This window comes from Microcaecilia unicolor, chromosome 5 (genome assembly GCF_901765095.1).
Source record: "Microcaecilia unicolor chromosome 5, aMicUni1.1, whole genome shotgun sequence".
Classification (NCBI taxonomy): domain Eukaryota; kingdom Metazoa; phylum Chordata; class Amphibia; order Gymnophiona; family Siphonopidae; genus Microcaecilia; species Microcaecilia unicolor.
The window spans coordinates 156,628,586-156,649,445 of NC_044035.1; the positions used below are offsets into that span (position 1 = coordinate 156,628,586).

Sequence of the window (20,860 nt, forward strand, 5' to 3'; positions counted from 1 at the left end):
CAATTTCAGTACATTGTCCACAGATACTCCTCCCTGTAATATAGAACTTTGAACCATATAGCTCCAATTAGGGTTATATGGCTCTATGTGTATCAGTTTTCCAGTAGTCCAAAGTAAATTTAATTTGCCATTTAGATGCCCAGTTCCTCAGTCTGACAAGGTCCTTCCACAATCCCTCATTTCTCAGATAATTTATAATATATAGATCCCTGGTGCACTCCACTGTTCACCATGGATTGATCTCTAAATGAAAACTGACCATTTAGTCTAACTTTCTGTCTCCTATCTTTAAACCAGTTATTACCTGCCCACAGTAGGACTCTGCCTTCTATCCCATCACTTTGCCTTTAACCTGTTTCCCCCTCAGTCTTCTCTCTCAGTTTGTGATCTGTTGCTCATTCCCTTACACTTGCTCTATTTTTGCCACTTAATGCTAATCAGGGGTGGCCTTTGGGGGATACAGGGTCATGTGTAGAGAATCATTGTGGGGACCCCCCCCCCTCAAAGCTAACCTAATTCCTTGAGTCCCTGCACTGCCAGCACTTAACCCAGTCCTCCTCCTGTTCTGGGCCCTTTATCTATATTCTTCACCTCCCTCTTGCGTGGTTGTTCTGGAATTTTCTGGCCTTTTCTTTTGGGTCTGCTTATTTCTGTTTGTGTTTCTGTGAGTTTCCACTGATAGTGGCAAGACAGGAATTTCTGGCTGACCACAAACTGATAAAGACCATTGCCCCGGAGAAGAGGAGTCTCTACGGGAAAATGAAATATCTTTATCCCCTCCCTCGGCTTCGAAATTGCCTCCATGTCCAGCAGAAACAGCACTAAGGAAGGGAGTGGCGAGCTCCACCGGAAGCGCTGAGAGTGAGCCCCCAGGTCGGGATCCTAACATGCTGTATAAATCTCTGGAACTAGAGTACCCAGATTCTGGAGACTCAGGAAAATCTACAGAGGTGAACCTGGAAAGGATATGGTTAATGCTGAAGAAAATGAATACCTCAATTAAGGAATCCCAAGGTGAGATAAAAGTTCTAGCCTCTAGATTTGGAGAAGTGCAAGGTTTGGTTGAAACTGTGAAAGAAGAGTTTTCTACAAAAGTTTAAACTTTGCAGCAAGAAGTGGATAATCTGTGTGAATTTAAAATAGCTGCTGTTAAAGACAAAATTTTTCTTCATAATAAAATTGAACAAAGAGAAAATTTTAATAGACGCTTAAATTTAAGAATTCTAAATTTCCCAAAATCTCTTGGAACTCTGCCTCTAGAGATGCTCAAAAGATATCTGAAGGACATTTTAAAGATGCCATCAGAAGCTTTCCCTCCGATAAATAAGATTTTCTATTTGCCTCAACGAAAAGGCAGGGAGAAGGGAGTTGAAGGAATTATAGAAGATAAGAGTTTGGATCTTAATGATTTATCTGCAATACTGGAACAATCTATGGAAAATATTTCTGAGAGAGCGACGCTTTTAGTGTCGTTTGTATTTGAACAAGACTTAAATGCAGTGTTAAAATTATACTTCAGAAATTCATCTATGCTATTTGCGGGGGCAAAGATCTGGATTTTCCCCGATGTTACTAAATCCACACAGTTGAGAAGGAAACTTTTTCTTGAAATGAAACAGAAAACCCTAGAAGTGGGTGGGACTTTTTTTTTGCCTACCCTTGCAAATGTATAGTCCGTTTAGGGTTAACAAAATACGTTTTCTTCTCCCCAGACCATTTAAAATCCTTCCTAGATTCTAAACAAGTGAAGCTAAAAGAATAAGATTGGGGGGGGGGGTAGCATTAAGCCTTGTTTTGTACGATTATATGATAAATGGAAATCTTCTCTAATATATATGAGCCCCCTCCTTTGTTAGTGGTCTGAGGAAGCATTTCATATTTTCTTGTTGTTAAGGAAAATAATTCTTATAAATTTTCTTTATTCTGATATTATGGGAAGTAGTCCTTATATTTTCTTTTTAAGTTTGTTACTGCTGTATTGCTTTGACAATATATACTGAAACGACATATATTTTGAAAAATCATAAATAAATAATTAAAAAAAAAAGACCATTGCCATGACATCCCAACCAACTGCTTTGTTACAAACAAATTGACCAGACCCCCCCCCCCCCCCATTGTCATGACATCCCAACTGTTCGTTACTAAGCAGAGGTGTGGCAAGGACACTAAGGCCCTATCACAGGACTCCTAAGTACTTGCAGGATTGCTGATTGGGTGCAATATGAGGTGGTCCTTTGTGATGGGAAGGGTATATAAGTAACTGCTCATCTAAAGAGACTCTGAAATAGTCCGGATGGCAGGAAAGATTCATATCCTTGTCACAGCCTATTTCCAGGGGGGGTGTCCTTCCCCCCCCCCCCCCCCCCCCCCCCCCTTGTAAGAACTAATTCTTTACAGCTAAGAATCTTTCGTTCATTCTTTCTTTCTCTTTGTTCTGTGACCTTTGTATGACAGTGAGGAATAAAACTTTCCTTCCTATTGTTAGACTCTGTTCTGTAAAACTACTAATGCCAAGAGCCAATAGTATTTCTTGTGCTGTTGCTAGTGAGAAATAAAGATTCCTTTTCTTCTAACTTAGCCTGATTTGTTTTTATAAAAATAGCAATCAAACGCGCAGCCTAGTACAAAAGGTGTAGCTGAGAAGAGGAGGCAGCCCCCTTCAACCACACTGATACTAGGGGTGGGCAACCTTTATACACAGAGGGCTGCATGAATGTCAGTATTATCCCTAGCAGGCTGCATCATTGTATAATGCTGGAACCAGAAATGCACAGAGCTCCATAGACCTTCTGTGATGGATGAATAAACAAGTAAATTAACTAAAAATTAACTAAAAATAATGGAACAAAATATTTGTGAAATACAGTATTTAAAATCACCAAAACTCTGATTACTGATGTTTTTTGTGTATACTTCCCATGGTCTTCTGGGCCACATAAAATTCAATGACAAGTCACAAGTTGCCCACCCCTGGCTTAGGTGCTTAAGTTTGGTTGCAAATAAGAGACAAATTTGGGAACCTAACTTTGGAGCCCTTTTAATAAAGCTTAGCATGTGCTAATGGACATTAAAGTGCGCTAAGTCCCAGGCTACCAATTTTATACCTTTGGACCACATGGCACTTAACGCACCCTAATGTCCATCGCTAAACTTTAGTAAAAGGACTCTGTAGGTTCCTAAATATAGGAGCTCACCCTTTTCTGAAAATTGGGCCCTATGATTGCATAACTAGTTTTAAATAATCGATGCATCTAACAACATCAGCTCTACCCAGCTGCAAAGTGGCGTTTTCAACTCATTTCAGTCATGTCAGACTAAAACTGTAACTTTCCCACTTTCGAAATATCAGAAACCTAACCTAGAATTTATAGGGAATTTTCCCAGTGATTCTTTGCATATGCAGTTTTTGTTATTTTTTAAGTGAAACTTTTTATCCTGTGTTCCCAAGACACATCCCATCCAAAGCAGTTCATAGTAAAACAAATAAAACCAATAACTTCATAATATGACTTCTCTACGAGGAAAGGCTAAAGTGGCTAGGACTCTTCAGCTTGGAGAAAAGACGACTGAGGGGAGATATGATAGAGGCCTATAAAATAATAAGTAGAGTGGAATGGGTAGACGTGAATCACTTGTTTACTCTTTCCAAAAATACTAGGACTAGGGGGCACGCAATGAAGCTACAAAGTAGTAAATTTAAAACAAATCAGAGAAAATATTTCTTCGCTCAACATGTAATTAAACTCTGGAATTCATTACCGGAGAATGTAGTAAAATTAGATTAGTGGGGATTAAAAAAGGTTAGCTTCCTAAAAAAGAAGTCCATAAGCCATTATTAAGATGGACTTGGAGAAAATCCACTGCTAATTTCTAGGATAAGCAGCATAAAATGTACTATACTGTTTTGGGATCTTGCCAGGTACTTGTGACCTGGATTGGCCACTGTTGGAAACAGGATGCTGGGCGACCTTCGGTCTGTCCCAGTATGGGAACACTTATGTTCTTATGTACTAACAAACAAAAGGGCCTTTTACTAAGCTGTGTTAAGTGTCACTTGGTAATCCTGAAATCTGCCTGCACTAACCATGCTCTAAAAAATAATTCTCCTATGCTATACAGTTAGCGCAGCTACATTACCGCATGCTAACTGGTTAGTGCACAGATGCCACATGCGCCCTTATTTGCCTACAAAATTGGTAGCAGTAAGTAATTACTCAGTTTTTTAAAAAATTAGTTAATGGCCACTAATGCAAAAAATGGAAAAAAAAGCCATTTTCACGGCTATCGTAAAAATGGCCTGAGTGCACAGAAAAGACCTGCATAAGGGTGCAATAGAGCCACTTTTTACCGCAGCATTGTAAAAGGACCCCATAGTAAGGAATTTAAAATCTGGTAAGCATGTGTCCTAATTCACCTATTCTGCAGCTCTAAGAGTTTGTAGAACCGGTGCATCCATTGAGTGGCAGTGTTACTCAACTTATTCCATGATACAGATGACGGGAGAAACACCAATGCTACCAGATTACCTTCAATACATCCTGATCGCCAGAGAAATGTCTTGATTTTTTCTTAATACATTCAAAGAATTATTTAATGGTTATGTTAACATATTCTTTAAAATCCCCCAGGATTAATCCTCCAGACGGCTTGATTTTTCTTTAATTGTCACCAGTCTAAAGAGAGTTCAGTAACTGCATGATCGAATACAATGAAACCATGGAGTAATTATATAAAAAGGGTGTCAAGATTTAGGCACCAAGGGGCCAATGCTCAAAACTTCAAGCCCACATTAGAGGCAATTAGCGCCAGACTAGCGCTCACGCTAATATGCACAGAATGTTCAGAGGGCTCTAGCATGGGAAACAATGTGTACGTCAAAGATGGCTGCAAATTATATTTAAATGTACTCAAATGGATATTAATGAGGTCATTTGGTATTTCCTCCCAATGCACAGAGAACAGCGCAGAAACAAATGCTGCCCTTAACACTGGATACATACCACCAGCTTGGGGATAGCGTTGAAGGTTTTGAAGAGAGGCTTTCTGCAGCATTTCTCACTTTAAACTGCCGGTTTTGTGCTCTTATAGAAGCAGAAGAAAGCGTGTGCAGCTGATAAACACGGATAGTAAGAAACAAAGGTGTGCGAGTTCAAGCAAAACAGAAAGTGCAATCACACATCTGTTCTGTGCTTAAATATGAGCTTCTCTAGTAAAAACAATTTTTGAAATGCTTATATTTAAAGGCACAGAACAGCACTGAGGTGTGCTTGCACTTCTGGTCTTGCATGCGCACAAGAGTTTTGCGGTAAGCGCAGGTCTTGTGTACATGCGCTAGGCACGTTCCTCCCTTTGCATTCACTTTCATTGCGTGCATATAATTTGATCACCATTTCCTTTGAGCATTGGAGAGCTGGGTTTCTGTGCTGTTCATGCACTATGGAGTCTGCATTGTTGACTTTAGCACTGGACCTTTGAGCATCAAGAGTCCAAAAATGTGAATACCAACATATTTACACCTGAATACCAGCATTTACATGCATATGTTCACACATATGTGCTTATATTCAATTACACGCTATTCCATTATGTGCTGCCTCAATGAGATGACATGTAGTTTTGCAAGTGGGAATTCGCACGGGCAGAATTTGGGCAGAGCAGAAGTGGGTTGCACACTCACATTCGTAATTACAGGGTCCTCTAATGTATGTGCTTTCTTTGCTAATCTAGGTGGATGAATTACACCCGCTCTAGGGCTGGTGTAAGTAATCATACCTTGAATATGGACACAGCCTTGACATGTTATGCTGGTATTCTGTAAAGAAAAGTAGGTGCCTGTATTTCTTTATAGCATAGGATCCAAGTAGGTGCGTTATAGGTGCTTCCATATAGAATTAACTTCTATAGAGAAAATTCTATGAAGATGGTGCCATGATCTAGGTGCAGGAGTGGACTGACCATTTGTTATTTGGGCAGTGCCTGAGGGCCTAATGTTCCCCCCTCCCCCTATGATCCAGCATCTCCCCATCTGTTTCCTTTCCGCCGGTATAAAAGGAGAAAACAGGCCGCAGAGCCTGGTGCTCAAGTACCCTGCAAGGCTCTATCAGTCCTGCCCTCTGACGTACACTTCCTGCTGCTGTGGGGGTGGGACTGGCAGAGTGCTTGCATGCCAGGTTCTGTTGCTCGTTTCTGCTCTTGGTCTGACGGCTTGCAAACTTTTGTGTGAAGAGCTGTGTTTTACCAAACCCAACTCCAGATCCTTTTTTTTTCCAGAGCTGTTAGAAGACAGGTAGGAACTGCCAACCAGGCGTATGACGCTGCGCAGTTGGACTCTCATGCTATTCCCTCTCGTTCTCTCTCCCTACCTTTTTTGGAGAACTTGGCTCACTGCTCATTCAGGCATTCATCATCAGCTCCTCAGGGATCAACTAGCAAAGTCACAGTCTGAACAAACAGCTTTCAAAATTCATAAAATTCATATAATTTGTTACAAATTTTCTACCAATTTTCTCATTATGCAAATCTAGAAAATATTTAATTTGGGTGAATTAGGGTACACCACAGTCCCAATTTCACCCATTTAAGCCATAACTCCAGAAATGGTTCCTACAATGAAATTAAATTTGTGCAAGAATTGGTTGTGACACAGGTCAACCCCTCCACCACCATAACAGGCCCACGCATTGCCACAGAAACCCCGTTCCTTCTCCACCCTCTTCCAGGATCTACCCAGGCATCTGAACAACTAGTACAACAACCATGGTGGCAGCAGTTCCTGTCCACAGCCATCTGGGTCAGCGCCTCCTCCAAAATGCTGCCTGACTACTAGGAGTCATCCAGCCATATAAGGATGACCCCTAGTGGTAGTACCGCTTGACTGGGAGAGGGTGGGCTGTGAGTTGGGAGGTCAGGATTGGGGAAGGATGGCTCTTTTGTCAGGATTCAGACTTGGGGTGGGAAGGGGGCTGACTTGGGAGGGGAATCATGTAAACCATCTTTGCAGCTATGCTACCGGTAGCACAGCTGCACTTCCCACCTCCTCGAGGTGGCAATAAGTTCAGCTGTGCAATAACAGCTAGTACACTGTAACAACCCATGTGCTAGCTGTCACAGCTAGCTTCATCTCCGCCCACCCCTTGTCATGCCCAGACCCAGCCGATGCCCATATCAAGTAGCGGCGTTTATAATGCAAAGGCTCCTGTTTTAGCACAGTTGACAGTGGCCTGGGCCTGCACTACTGATGGAGTAGCCTAATGCAGTAAGATACAGTGTTAAACTACAGCTCATAGAGAAGCATACTGCAGACAGATTCCCCCTGCTCAAAGAAGGGGGGAGGGGGCAATTACCCAGCAAGTTTAGATAATCAAGCTAGCCAATAGAGTGAGTCCCATAACACACAGGGAAGTGGGACATGTGCTCATGAAGTGCCTATCACAGTAAACTACAGAATGACAAAGATTTGTAGTCCTATTCTCAGGGCCGTGCCTAGGGTCTTTGGTGCCACCCTGCAGACTATCAGTTGCCCCCCCCCCCCCCATGTGACAACTCTTTTCTCTCAACGCGGTATGGTTTATTTTTTAAATTTTGAAATAGAACTCGACCAGCAGCGCCGCAGCCGGCGCAGCGCGGCGCCCTTGAAGGCAGGCGCCCCCCTGCGGTGCTTATCCCGCTTGCTGGGTTGGCACGGCCCTGGTCACGGCTGCAAATCACCACTCTCCCAGACGGCCACATTCTACCGTCTCACATGTTCCCGTGCTAGCTGTCAGACTAGGCTTTCAGAGTTCCGGCACACTCACCCACTCAGGGCACAAACCGGCAATCAATTCCCTCTCACAAGGAACACCAACCGCCTCCAGGCAAAGCCACCTCCGAGGAGCAGGAAAAGCTTTGCGCCTCAGAGGCAATGCCATGAAATAACCTTTCCAGCTCTCCCGCTTCATCCGGGACCTTTCCATGCCCTACCTATCAGCTCTTCCCTCAGCCTGGCTTAGCCTTACAAAGTAGTAAATTTAAAACAAATCGGAGAAAATATTTCTTCACTCAACGTGTAATTAAACTCTGGAATTTCTTGCCAGAGAATGTGGTAAAATCAGTTAGCTTAGCACTGTTTAAAAAAGGTTTCGATAACTTCCTAAAAGAAAAATCCATAAATCATTATTAAGATGGACTTTGGGAAAATCCACTGCTTATTTCTAGGATATAACAAAATGTTTAAACACACATGAATACAAGTGTATTGCTTCTTCAGCTTATTGAGAGTGGAGTAGTCTCATATGTAACACACGATAAAGATTATTTGATTTTTCACCCAATGACTGGGTGTATTATCTGTGTGTATTGTCTAATCATTGACTGAACCTCCACCACCCTTTGCTAATCTTATATATAAAGATATATTTCTGTTTGACAATATGACAGAGTAATGCTGCAGTTGCACTTGAGACTGTTACTTGAACTGGTGACTCCCCCTTGAGAAAGTAACCACGAAACGGGGACCTGTCGGGGTTTTAAGAGCACCAACTTGTTCAAGCTAAGTGCTACATAAAATTAGATGTTAGCATATTGACAAACAGAAATATATCTTTATATATAAGATTAGCAAAGGGTGGTGGAGGTTCAGTCAATGATTAGACAATACACACAGATAATACACCCAGTCATTGGGTGAAAAATCAAATAATCTTTATCGTGTGTTACATATGAGACTACTCCACTCTCAATAAGCTGAAGAAGCAATACACTTGTATTCATGTGTGTTTAAACATTTTGTTATATTTTGATGCTCGACAGAGCACAGGCACAATTGTTTATTTCTAGGATAAGCAGCATAAAATGTATTGTACTGTTTTGGGATCTTGCCAGGTACTTGCGACCTGGATTTGCCACTGTTGGAAACAGAATGCTGGGCTTGATGGACCTTTGGTCTGTACCAGTATGGCAACACTTATGCTCTTATGCCCAATAGCAAGTCAAGCCATGGGAATCAGTGCCCCCTGACCTTTCTTTCCCCTGTCCCCTCTTTTTTCCCTGCCTCTGAAGTATCCCCTATATCACCAAGAGGGCCCCCCATCTTTCACTTAATGGGGCCTTCCAGAGAAGCTCTCAGGTTAGAAAATTCTTGCTAAAGCAATGCTTGTCAATCTTTTTGTGGCTGTGACTCCCTGTAGGTGCAGAATAATCATGCATCTATAGAGAGCCCACCATCGTCCTGACTCCACATGTAGGTTTTGTGACACCACTTGGGCTCTCGACCCACAGTTTGGGAAGCCCTGTGTTAAAGTTTCACCACCTAGTGACTCTTACTTTAACATTTATTTTTGTTGAACTTACCGGTCATGGGCCCTTTAAGAAAGACGTCATTCCCAGTTTTCTAGCCCAAAGTGGTGCGATCAGACGGTATACTGGCGCTGTCTAATGATAGTGACTCTTAGCTACGTTATCTGCAGATAAAAAATATTCATCAGACTTTGCTATAGCTTAGCTGATTTTTAGGCAGTTTAAGAGTGTGTAAAGAATTCATTCTGTAAGTTCGGAAGCTACAATATGTAAGTGGAAGTCATTGAACAGCTACCAGCCAGCAATCTGAAGATGTTTTCCCACCATCAACATGGCAGCCTCTTTGGAGACAGACATAGAAAGACTTGCAGCGATTTTTATAAATAGAGATAACAGAAAACTGTGACCCACCTGTAGTGGAGGCTTGCATTTCTAGTTCAGTTTTGTTTGTAACTTCCTCACATCGAGAACTGAAGGAAGACTGGACGGGACAGATGCTAAGCTTGCCATGTTTCTGCACTATGTGAAAATGAATAGCAATATGGGAGAATGCATTTAAAAAAATACTTTTCAGCTTTTCAGTGAATGGCTCCCAGTGTTCTTATTCTTCGCAAAACAGTGTGTTCTCTGCCTTGACTGGTTTGGAACAGACGACCTAACTAAACAGATGGTAGTTCTGTTTGCGTAGAACTAATTTGGTTCTTTCATTCTCTCTCTCTCTGAGGATTTGCTACTACCCTGTTTAGCACAATCATAAAAACTGGCAAAATGTTAGATACAAAATGCTGCAGCTATACGTAGCAATTTCGTGCTAACTCGTAAAAATGTATTCAGAAATCCTACAATGTTTTTTTTTCCACACCTTACAGTAAGAGAAAAGGGCGGGTGGACGGTAGCCGCACGTGCAATGCACGGAACAAGCGCACGCCGCACCGCTGGGAGGAAGCTCAAAAAAGGCCTGAAAAGGGGGCGCGTGCTGCGGGGGATGTGGCAATCACAGAGGAAGCGTGCGACGCATCCTGTCTTTTACCTCCGACGGTCGCAGGCTCGCAGCAGCTGAGCAGCGTAAGTGAAAGCACTGCCGACGTCACGTCTCCAGCCTTCCCTTCGCGCGGAGCTGCGGTAAGCGGTGACGGCGAGGGCAAGCACCATGGCGGCGCCCTCCAGAGGTCGGCGCCCCCCTGCGGTGCTTACCCCGCTTACCGTGTTGGCACGGCCCTGCCTATTCTATTTAAAGACACAAGGACTGAACAAGGTTATAAGCAATGTCCAATATATACACATAAACAACAAGCACCCTCCTCAATGCAAATAGGGGTAGAACACCTTTAGTCTTAAATCTATATGTTTAAGCTATTGCTTCCAGGTGAAGAAAATGTGCTCTTGGGAGTTCTGGATGCTCAGCGTTTCAAAGCTTCATTGAATTACATTCTCCAAGGAAGATCAACCCTTGGACATGGTTGGGTTTTTTTTTTTTTGACCTGTCACAGACATTTTGTAAACTGCCTTATGGCCTTGCTGGCTGATCCTAAATGTCTCCTGCAAGCTGTAATTTGTTTAATTCATGGAAAAGGTGCAGGTCCTAAGTAAACAAACTAAGTGAGGAGTGATGGCTGCCAGTCATTGTGGCCAGCCTGCCTATTTGTCAGAAAACCTTCACAAACACTGAGCTGTTCTGGGCAAGATGATGTTTCCATTTTTGCCAGTAAAGAGTACAGGAAGGCAGATTTAAAAATGTGAATATGATTTTTGCTCACAAAAAAAAATGTTGTGTTTTGTTTTTGTTCTCTTCATGTGAATAATTCAAATGTGTCTAATTAGAAGCTTTATAGCAAAGGCAATAATCATCTCCTCTAATTATCATGCCCTCTTTTATTTATGAACCATGTTAAAAACATAGGAGTATGTCTAATAAACGGAGTTAGGCCCTATCATGTGTTTAATGCACCTGAAAATGCTTACCGCAAAGCAAGGTACAACATTTTTTGGTAAGTAACTTTTTTGCGTGCGTTACGCATGTGTTATTTTTATTTTTAAAAATCTCTTTTTGGAGGGAGCATTTCAGGTGCAGAGAATGATTCAATGCACCATACCACTGACTCTCTGAAAATATTCATAGAACACTTTAGTCCAAGTATTAGCTGTATACTTTAGTACATTATACATTATATGTAAACTATATGTAAATAGAACTTCTCAGTGTGTTACCTTATCGCTCTCATCGCTCTCCAATACCCTTTTACAATAGCAAATATGAAGTGTAAAACAGCCAATATTGCTTGTGTCAGTGACCTTTCCACAAATCTTGAGGTCCTATACTGTGGAATATATCATTAACAATAGTATCAACAACTACAGATGTTGACATTATTGTTAATCAACAAAGAATGGTGTAGATTTATGTACAGGAACTCCTTCATTAAAATTACTTACAGATACTTCTTATTAACATTATTCCATTGGTGAATGTACACTGACTTAGGGCCCTGTTTACTAAGCTGCGCTAGAGGCATTTATCATTTCTATAGCTATACTAGACGTATGCAGCGCTGTATACTTGAACATGAAGAGACAGTCCCTGCTCGACAGAGTTTACAATCTAATTAGGACAGACAAACAGGACAAACAAGAGATAAGGGAATATTAAAGTGAGGATGATAAAATAAGGGTTCTGAACAAGTGAACAAGAGTTAGGAGTTAAAAGCAGCATCAAAAAGATGGGCTTTTAGCTTAGATTTGAAGACGGCCAGAGATGGAGCTTGACGTACCGGCTCAGGAAGTCTATTCCAGGCATAAGGTGCAGCAAGATAAAAGGAACAGAGTCTGGAGTTAGCAGTGGAGGAGAAGGGTGCAGAAGAGAGATTTACCCAGTGAATGGAGTTCCGGGGAGGAATGTAGGGAGAGATGAGAGTGGAGAGGTACTGAGGAGCTGCAGAGTGAATGCACTTATAGGTCAATAAGAAGAGTTTGAACTGTATGCGGAAACGGATAGGAAGCCAGTAAAGTGACTTGAGGAGAGGGCTAATGTGAGGATAATGACACTGACGGAATATTAGTCGTGCAGCAGAATTTTGAAAAGATTGAAGAGGAGAGAGATGGCTAAGTGTGAGACCTGTGAGAAGCAAGTTGCAATAGTCTAAGCGAGAGGTGATAAGAGTGTGGATGAGGGTTCTGGTAGTGTGCTCAGAAAGGAAAGGGCAAATTTTGGTGATATTATAGAGAAAGAAATGACAGGTTTTAGCAGTCTGCTGAATATGTGCAGAGAAGGAGAGGGAGGAGTCGAAGATGACCCCAAGGTTACGAGCTGATGAGACAGGAAGGATGAGAGTGTTATTCACAGAAATAGAGAATGGGGGAGGAGGAAAGGTTGGTTTAGGGGGAAAGATAAGAAGCTCAGTCTTGGTCATGTTTAGTTTCAGATGGCACTGAGACATCCAGGCAGCAATGTCAGACAGGCAGGCTGATACTTGGTCTGGATTTCGGCTGAGATTTCTGGTGTGGAGAGGTAGATCTGGGAGTCATCAGTGTAAAGATGATACTGAAAACCAAGGGATGAGATCAGAGTACCAAGGGAAGAAGTATAGATGGAGAAAAAAAGAGGTCCCAGGACAGATCCCTGAGGTACACCAACTGACAGTGGGATAGAAGTAGAGGAGGATCCACTACAGTATACACTAAAGGTACGCTGGGAGAGATAAGAACAAAACCAGGAAAGAACAGAGTTCTGAAATCCAAGTGAGGACAGCGTATCAAGGAGTAGGCTGTGGTCAACAGTGTCAAAAGCAGCAGATAGATCGAGAAGGATAAGGATAGAATAGAGACCTTTGGATCTGGCCAGGAACAGATCATTGGAGACTTTAACAAGCGCTGTTTCAGTTGAATGAAGAGGGCGAAAGCCGGATTGAAGTGGATCAAGAATAGCATGAGATGAAAGAAAGTCAAGGCAACGGCGGTGAACAGCACGTTCAAGTATCTTGGATAAGAAAGGGAGGAGGGAGATGGGTCAATAGTTGGAAGGATAGGTAGGGTCCAATGAAGGTTTTTTAAGGAGTGGTGTGACTACGGCATGTTTTAAGGCATCAGGAACAGTCGCAGTGGAAAGTGAAAAATTGAGGATATGACAGATAAAGGGGATGACAGTAGGAGAGATAGTGTTAAGTAGATGGGTGGGAATAGGATCAGAGGAACAGGTAGTTAGTTTTGAGGAGGAAAGAAGATGTGTGGTTTCCTCTTTAGTGATTTCAGAAAAGGAATAAAAGGAGGCAGGGGTTGGAGGGTTGAGAGAATGGACTAAGGGAAGGAGAGGTGGAGGTGACCTGGTTGAGAATTCAAGTTTAATCTTATGAACCTTGTCATGAAAGTACTCAGCCAGAGTCTGGGGGGAAAGTGAAGAGGGAGTTGGAGATGAAGGCACTTTGAGGAGAGAGTTCAGTGTGGCAAAGAGATGTTGAGGGTTTGAGCCAAGAGAATTTGTCAACTGGATGTAATAGTCCTGTTTGGCAAGTAAAAGAGCAGAATGGAAGGAGGTCAGCAAGAATTTGAAATGTATGAAGTCAGCAAGGGCATGGTATTTCAGCCAAAGGCATTCAGCAGAGCGAGCACAGGAATGTAGGTAGAGGATTCTAGAGGTCAGCCAAGGCTGGGGTTTGGTACGTTTTACAGAACGGGGAATGGGAGGAGCGAGAGTATCCAGAACAGAGGAGAGAATAGTATTATAGGAAGAGACAGCCTCATTGGCAGACTTGGATAACATAGTGATAGAGAAGAGATTTGAAACACTGGAGGACAGAGTAGAAGGGTCAGTAGCCTGAAGATTCCTAAATGTGTTGGTTAAGATTGGACAGGACTGGGTAGGAGGGTGTTTAAGTGTGAAAGTTATCAGATGATGGTTAGAGAGGGGAAGAGTTGAGGCACAGAAACTGGAGAGTGAGCAGTTTGATAAGAGGATAAGATTAAGACAGTGGCCATTCTGGTGAGTGGGGGCCTTGGAGCATAGTTGAAGATTGAAAGAAGATGTTAAAGCAAGAAACTGAGAAGCATAAGAGTCAGAGGAATCATTAGCATGAATGTTAAAATCCCCAAAGAATGAGGGAAGGAGATGAAGGTTCAAGAAAGAAGGAAAGCCAGGCGTCAAATTCAGTGAGAAAGGAAGAAAGGGACTTATCAGGGGGTCGATAAATGACTGCTACTCGGAGAGGCAGAGGAGCAAATAGACGTATGGAGTGGACTCTGCTGCCTGTCTCATCTTCCGCCAGGGTCGCTTTACTCATACTACCCCTCTCCTCAAGACCCTTCATTGGCTCCCTATCCGTTTTCGCATCCTGTTCAAACTTCTTCTACTAACCTATAAATGTATTCACTCTGCTGCTCCCCAGTATCTCTCCACACTCGTCCTTCCCTACACCCCTTCCCGTGCACTCCGCTCCATGGATAAAGCCTTCTTATCTGTTCCCTTCTCCACTACTGCCAACTCCAGACTTCGCGCCTTCTGTCTCGCTGCACCCTACGCCTGGAATAAACTTCCTGAGCCCCTACGTCTTGCCCCATCCTTGGCCACCTTTAAATCTAGACTGAAAGCCCATCTCTTTAACATTGCTTTTGACTCGTAACCACTTGTAACCACTCGCCTCCACCTACCCTCCTCTCTTCCTTCCCATTCACATTAATTGATTTGATTTGCTTACTTTATTTATTTTTTGTCTATTAGATTGTAAGCTCTTTGAGCAGGGACTGTCTTTCTTCTATGTTTGTGCAGTGCTGCGTATGCCTTGTAGCGCTATAGAAATGCTAAATAGTAGTAGTAGTAGTAGTAGTACTTCGAAGGAAGAAAAACAGTGGCACTGAGGTGGAAGAAGAGGTTGAAATCTACAAGAGGGTGAAAGTAGTAGCCCGACACCACCTCCGCGGCCAACCGGGTGAGGAGTATGGGAGAAAAGATAAACTCCATGGCATAGGGCTGCAAATGAAGCAGAGTCTTCATGGTAAAGCCAAGTTTCAGTTAGGGCAAGCAGATGGAGAGTACGAGAGATAAAGAGGTCATGGATGTAGGAAAGTTTGTTACAGACAGAGCGGGCATTCCACAGAGCGCAAGAGAAAGGCAGGGAAGGAGGGGGGAGGAGAGGAACAGAAATTAGATTGGGGATATCATGGTGTGACCTGCACAAATAGGATGAGAGCTGATGTGGAGGACCAGGATTGGGACTAATGTCCCCAGCGGAGAGCAGAAGAAGGAGCAAGAGAGTACGGAGAAGAGTAGGAGAGGTATGACGACAGCAACAAAGGCGAGATGTACTCAGATAGAAAGGAGATGGATGAATAGAAGGAAGGAAATGAAGGTTGAGAGCTGAGAAAAAGGAAGAGGAAAAAAGAGATGGTGAGATGATGAATACAGAGGGTGGACAATGTGTTCCTGCAGTGTACAGTGGTTTCAGATGGAGAAACAGATTAGGAAGGGACAGTACCAAGAAGAAAAAGTGTACAGGAGCCATAAGTAGTAACTGGGAGAAAAATAAATGTAAAGCTTATAATATTCCTATGGGCGTCTACATGGTTAGCTCGTGCTAATTTTTAGCACATGCTAAAAACGCTAGCGAACCTTAGTAAACAGGGCCCTTAAATTTTTTTATTTAAGGGTATGAGCTCTGAAATCCCTTTATTTAAAAAAAACACATAGTATAACACCATTGCATGTTACAAAAGCATGAAAAGAATGCATGTGTTTACTTGACAAATGAACTCGCAGGCCTCCTGTAAACTACTATCATGATGTCATTAACATGGTAGCCAGAACGTTTGCAACAGTAGTATAGCATGTTATATGCCACATCTGTAACAGTGATTCATAATGTAGTTGTATTTTATTTTATGAGTCTAGCATGATTGAATGACTTTATATATTCCTATGTATGGGGGTCTATATTCAAAGGAGAGGCTCCTGCTCAGTTAAATCACTTGCGCAGGGCTATCCCGATATTCAACAGCACTTAACCTCTGAATATCAGCACTAACCATTAAACTAATGGCCAGTGATTTTTGAGGGTGGTCCGAGAGTGGAGCCGGCACTTATATTTTGTACATAGTACCTGTAGCCTTTTCACCTGCTTTTTACAAGTAGATAGAAAGGCATTTGGGGATGAATTCTATAAATGGTACCTTAAGTGATATTCTTTAAGCCATGCCTAAAGCTCAGCACAGTTTCTAGAATAACGCTTAAGCGGAGAGGTCACATGTAAATTTAGGTGCCACCATTTGCACCAATGAAAATGTGGTGCAAATGCCCATGCCTAAATTTACATGTGGAGCACCCATATTCTATAATTACACGTGTAACTCAGAACCATGTGCAAGTGATTTAAATACCCCACATTTGCTGCGATTGTGACATCCCAGCACACAGACACCCAATTCTTCCTCTCACTCTCTTCTCCCCCCTACCTCCTTGGCATACAGATGCCCAGGCCTATCTCCCTGTTCTACTCCCACTGCACAGAAACTCAGTTCTCTCTCCCCTCCTCTCCCCACCTGCAGCTCAGAGTCAGACACTCATGAACACTGCAGTGAGCCCTAGAACATACACCAACTAGGAAAACTGATCAAGCCAGAATGCTACAGATCCCTATTCAGACACTTGGCTTTGGTCACACATGCAGAACACAGATGACCTGTCATGGCTGCCGCCATGCCCTGCACCCCGACTCACCTTCCAAAACCAAGGAGGTGTTAGGGTTTGGTTATGCGCTGGATCTCTGGGCTGGAATGGTGGTGCGAGGGCCACCTGTGGCATGGCCTTCAGCGCTCTGGGGCACCCGCTTGGTGTCCAGTCTTCTTCCTTCGGTCCTGGCGCCTGTGAGCTTAGGCGTGCACTGGAAGTGCTCCTCTTATGGCAAAGTCCACCAAAATACCCCACTGTATTCTACCCCCTATAAAAACTTTCATTGGGTGCTCTAAACAGAATTCTCACGCAATCAGCTTCCATCCACCACACATTCCTCGCCGTCTCTAACATCTCCTCCTCCTCCTCCTCCCTGCATTGCCCCTCACAAAATGAACTTTATCTAGCCCAGAATTTGATGAACTCAGCCAAGTTAAGACACATTCTCCTGCAAAACAGGGAATGTCACCTAACCTTTGGCATTCACACTAAATTCTGAAGTTGCAGTACAATAAACACAACAACTAGGCATATGGCAATAACCGACCGCAGCTTTATTAAAACTTTGAACTTACAAATATCATACTATTCCCGTTCCCGATATCCAACATTTGCCAAAACCATCTTACAACTGTTTATCAATTTCCATGTCACAGCTGTAATGGTTAGATGACACCAAACTAACCGCATCACAACAGTCTCTAACACAGATCAACCCCCCACTCCCACCCCAAGGCAAGGTCTGCAGTACCACCAAACCTTGCTGAATCCCTGGATTCATGACAGTACCGAACATGAACCCAACCCTCCCTTTTATCCACAGTTAATCAGCAACTCAAAACCTAAATCACTCCATCCCAAGGGGATTGGCTTCTGGGACCCCGTTACACCTTGCATCAATATCTCCCTTAGCCATTAAAGCACCTGGTCCCTGTAAATGCAGCAAAAACTTATAATGCTGGGATGATCATGCACATTTAGGAGTAATTTACTCTGTAGATTAGAGGGCCATAACTTCACTAACATCTTATGTAATCTCACAGTTACTACAGGCCTGGGAGTCTCAAAAGCTTCAGAAGAATGAACCGAGGACATCGGAATGGGTTCATCCACGACTCACTGCCCAAGAAATCAGGGATCTGAGGCTCATCTTCAACGTCTCTGACACTGAAGGCTTGGGTAAGACTGAGAGTCACTGGCTTTCACTAGGCAAAGCTGAAGATTGTCTAGGCCCCATATAAGGGGATGTCATTTTGACCCCCCCCCCCCACCCCACCCCAAATTTCAATTCTTCCTCCTGACCCCCACAAAATTGATCTTCCTTTCAGACCCTTTGCCAATAAGATCAGTCCCTCACCTAGCTTCTCCCTATGAGAAGCACCCCTCCCATGCTCCAGTAGGCTCCCTTGGCCTACTTAGTATCACTGGTGATCTAGGGGGTAGACTAGGCAGGAGGAGCCCAATCACTCTTGCATTTGTCAGCTCCAGGCAGAAAATGGCAGCTCCAACCTCTAGTGGTAGTCTTGCGGTACTACCACTAGGGTCAGCCTTCCATAAAAGGGTACTAGATGTAGGAAACTCTTATTCACTAAGAGAATGGTGGATTTTTGTTACAGTTTATCATCAAAGGTAGCAATAACCAGAACATTTTCATTTAATTGGATTTAAGGACAATTTGCCCTAATATGGAAGGCTGATCCATAGCAGTAGTACCACGAGACTACTGCAAGAGGTTGCAGCCACCATTTTGCACCTGGAGCCAGCGCGGAAGAAGCAATTAGGGTTTGCTCCTGTCCAGCCTACCCCCTAGACCACTAGGGATGCTAAGGTAGGCCCTGGGGGCCTACTGGGGTATGGTGGGGGATCTCTTGGGGTGGAGTGTCTGGCAGGGAGACCAATATTATGGGGTGTTTGGGAGGGAGTACAGTCTTGTTGGGGAGTTAGGAGGAGGACATGATCTTGTTTTGGTGGGGAGGGAGGGGAGAACAGAGACAGATTCAGGCTGCTATCTGTAAATTATGTAGGTGCTGGCCAAAATTCAGTGCCAGCACCCACATAACTAAGTGATCAAAGTTTGGACAGTCTTTTGTGCAGTCCTATTTGGTCGCTTAGCTATGTAGGCATCAGTACTGAATATTGCTGACACCCACATGATTTTTCAGCACTTCCCCAATTCTATCTCTGAATCACCTCTCCACTCCCCAGGTTTGAGATGGCTGGTTAGAGCCAATATTCAGCAGTACTTCCCGGTTGCGCTGCTGAATATCAGTAGCTGGCCTGCTCGGTGACATCTAGCCTCTCCTGCCTGGTTAAACCCTTTGGAATATCAGGCCTACAGAATGTGTACAATAACCCTTTTACTAAGCTGCGGTAGTGTGTGCCTACTGCATGGCAGAAAGCACTACCATGGGATATGCTGAGGCGTCCCACGGTAGTGTGCTCATCAGCACGCGCTAATCCTGTGCTGAAAAATTATTTTTCAGTGTGGGAGGCATTACTATGGGCAGAGAGGAGGCGTGCCCTGCGCTAATCGAATAGTGCGGGCACATTACCCGATTACCGTGGGGTTAGCGTGGGAGCCCTTAGTGCCTACAAAATAGATGTCAATAAGGGCTCCCGCAGTAAAGGCCACACACTAATTGGGAAACTAGCATGTGGCCATTAAATAAAAATATGGAATTGCAGTCATTTTACTGCTGCGCTAGAAGTGGCCACCGTGCACGGGAAACCGATGCACTGACAACAGCACCAGCCATTTTTTTTAGCATGGCTTAGTAAAAGGGCCCCAAAATCAGCTGAAAAAATATTGGACAAGATAACCACTGTATTTAATACATGAGGAAAGGATCTCAGAATTATTAAACCCTTATATATTTTATTGGAAGCTGAAGCAGCCATATTGGGAAAACATAGACCTCCGTTGTTTTCCTTGAGGATTTGATTTGAAGAGCATAAAACTAAGGATCAAAGAAATATAAACATAAATGACTTTCCTCTCTAAAATTGTTGTGTTTGATTAAATACAATGCACAAAATTTTGTATGTTATTAGCATTTGACACAAATATGGAAATTGGAAGCACAGTTTTGAGAATTGTTACCCAGCATTTTAAGTAAAACAGAAATGCCATACTGAAATCAATTGGTAGGAGGTTTTTTAGACTGAAGAGGTTGATGCAAAGCCTTGGTGAATATTACCAATACAAGGGCTTTGTATTTTTTCAGCTGATTTTGTTGGCTGTTTGGAATTCTCAGTTGAATTGTTTCTTGGCTTATGCATTCTAATGAACAGATACAATGAGAGCCAGAATATCAGATGAACTTGTTTGTCATCGACTGTACTTTGCCCAGATCCTCAGAATACACAAAGGTCTAGGTTCTATATATCATGCCTAAAAAATCGGCACCAAAACTAAATCCACTTAGGCATATTCTATAAAGTACGCCTAAAGTTCTATAAAGTATGCCTAAATTTCTGTGTGATTTATAAAATACACTGAGCGCCCGTCCGCATAACTAAATTTAGTCTTGAGCAATTACGCCAAGTAAAACTTGGTGTACGTAACAACGCCTAAATTACATGCGGAGCAGGTGTATTTTATTACCACATGCATAGATTTTAGAAATGCCCACGACCCACCGATTCCATGCCCATGGCCACGCCCCCTTTTCAACTATGAAACTTAGAATTTACATGCATCATGTTATGAATATGCTTAGACAGTTCTGTGTATAAATTCTAATGCCAATTAGTGTCAATAATTGATGGTTAAGTGGCAATTAACAGCACTGACTGGCTTGTTAACGAATATGTTTCATGTGCAAATCCAGAATACGACTGGCTTTGCTCACGCAACTTAAGTCATGCTATATAGAATTCGGGGGGGGGGGGGGGGGTAGGAGGTAATTTTATTCATGTTTTTCTGCATGTAAA

At 43.0% G+C, this 20,860-nt stretch overlaps 1 protein-coding gene across 1 annotated transcript in view; it reads left to right on the top strand.

Moving 5' to 3' along the window:
* The window catches only part of LOC115471296 (caltractin-like), a 55,236-nt gene that overhangs the window by 1,415 nt on the left and 32,961 nt on the right, over positions 1–20,860 (top strand). Inside the window, exon 2 of the mRNA XM_030204998.1 lies at positions 17,971–18,106. Coding sequence (XP_030060858.1) covers positions 17,971–18,106 — 136 coding nt within the window. The remainder of the gene's footprint in view (positions 1–17,970; positions 18,107–20,860) is intronic.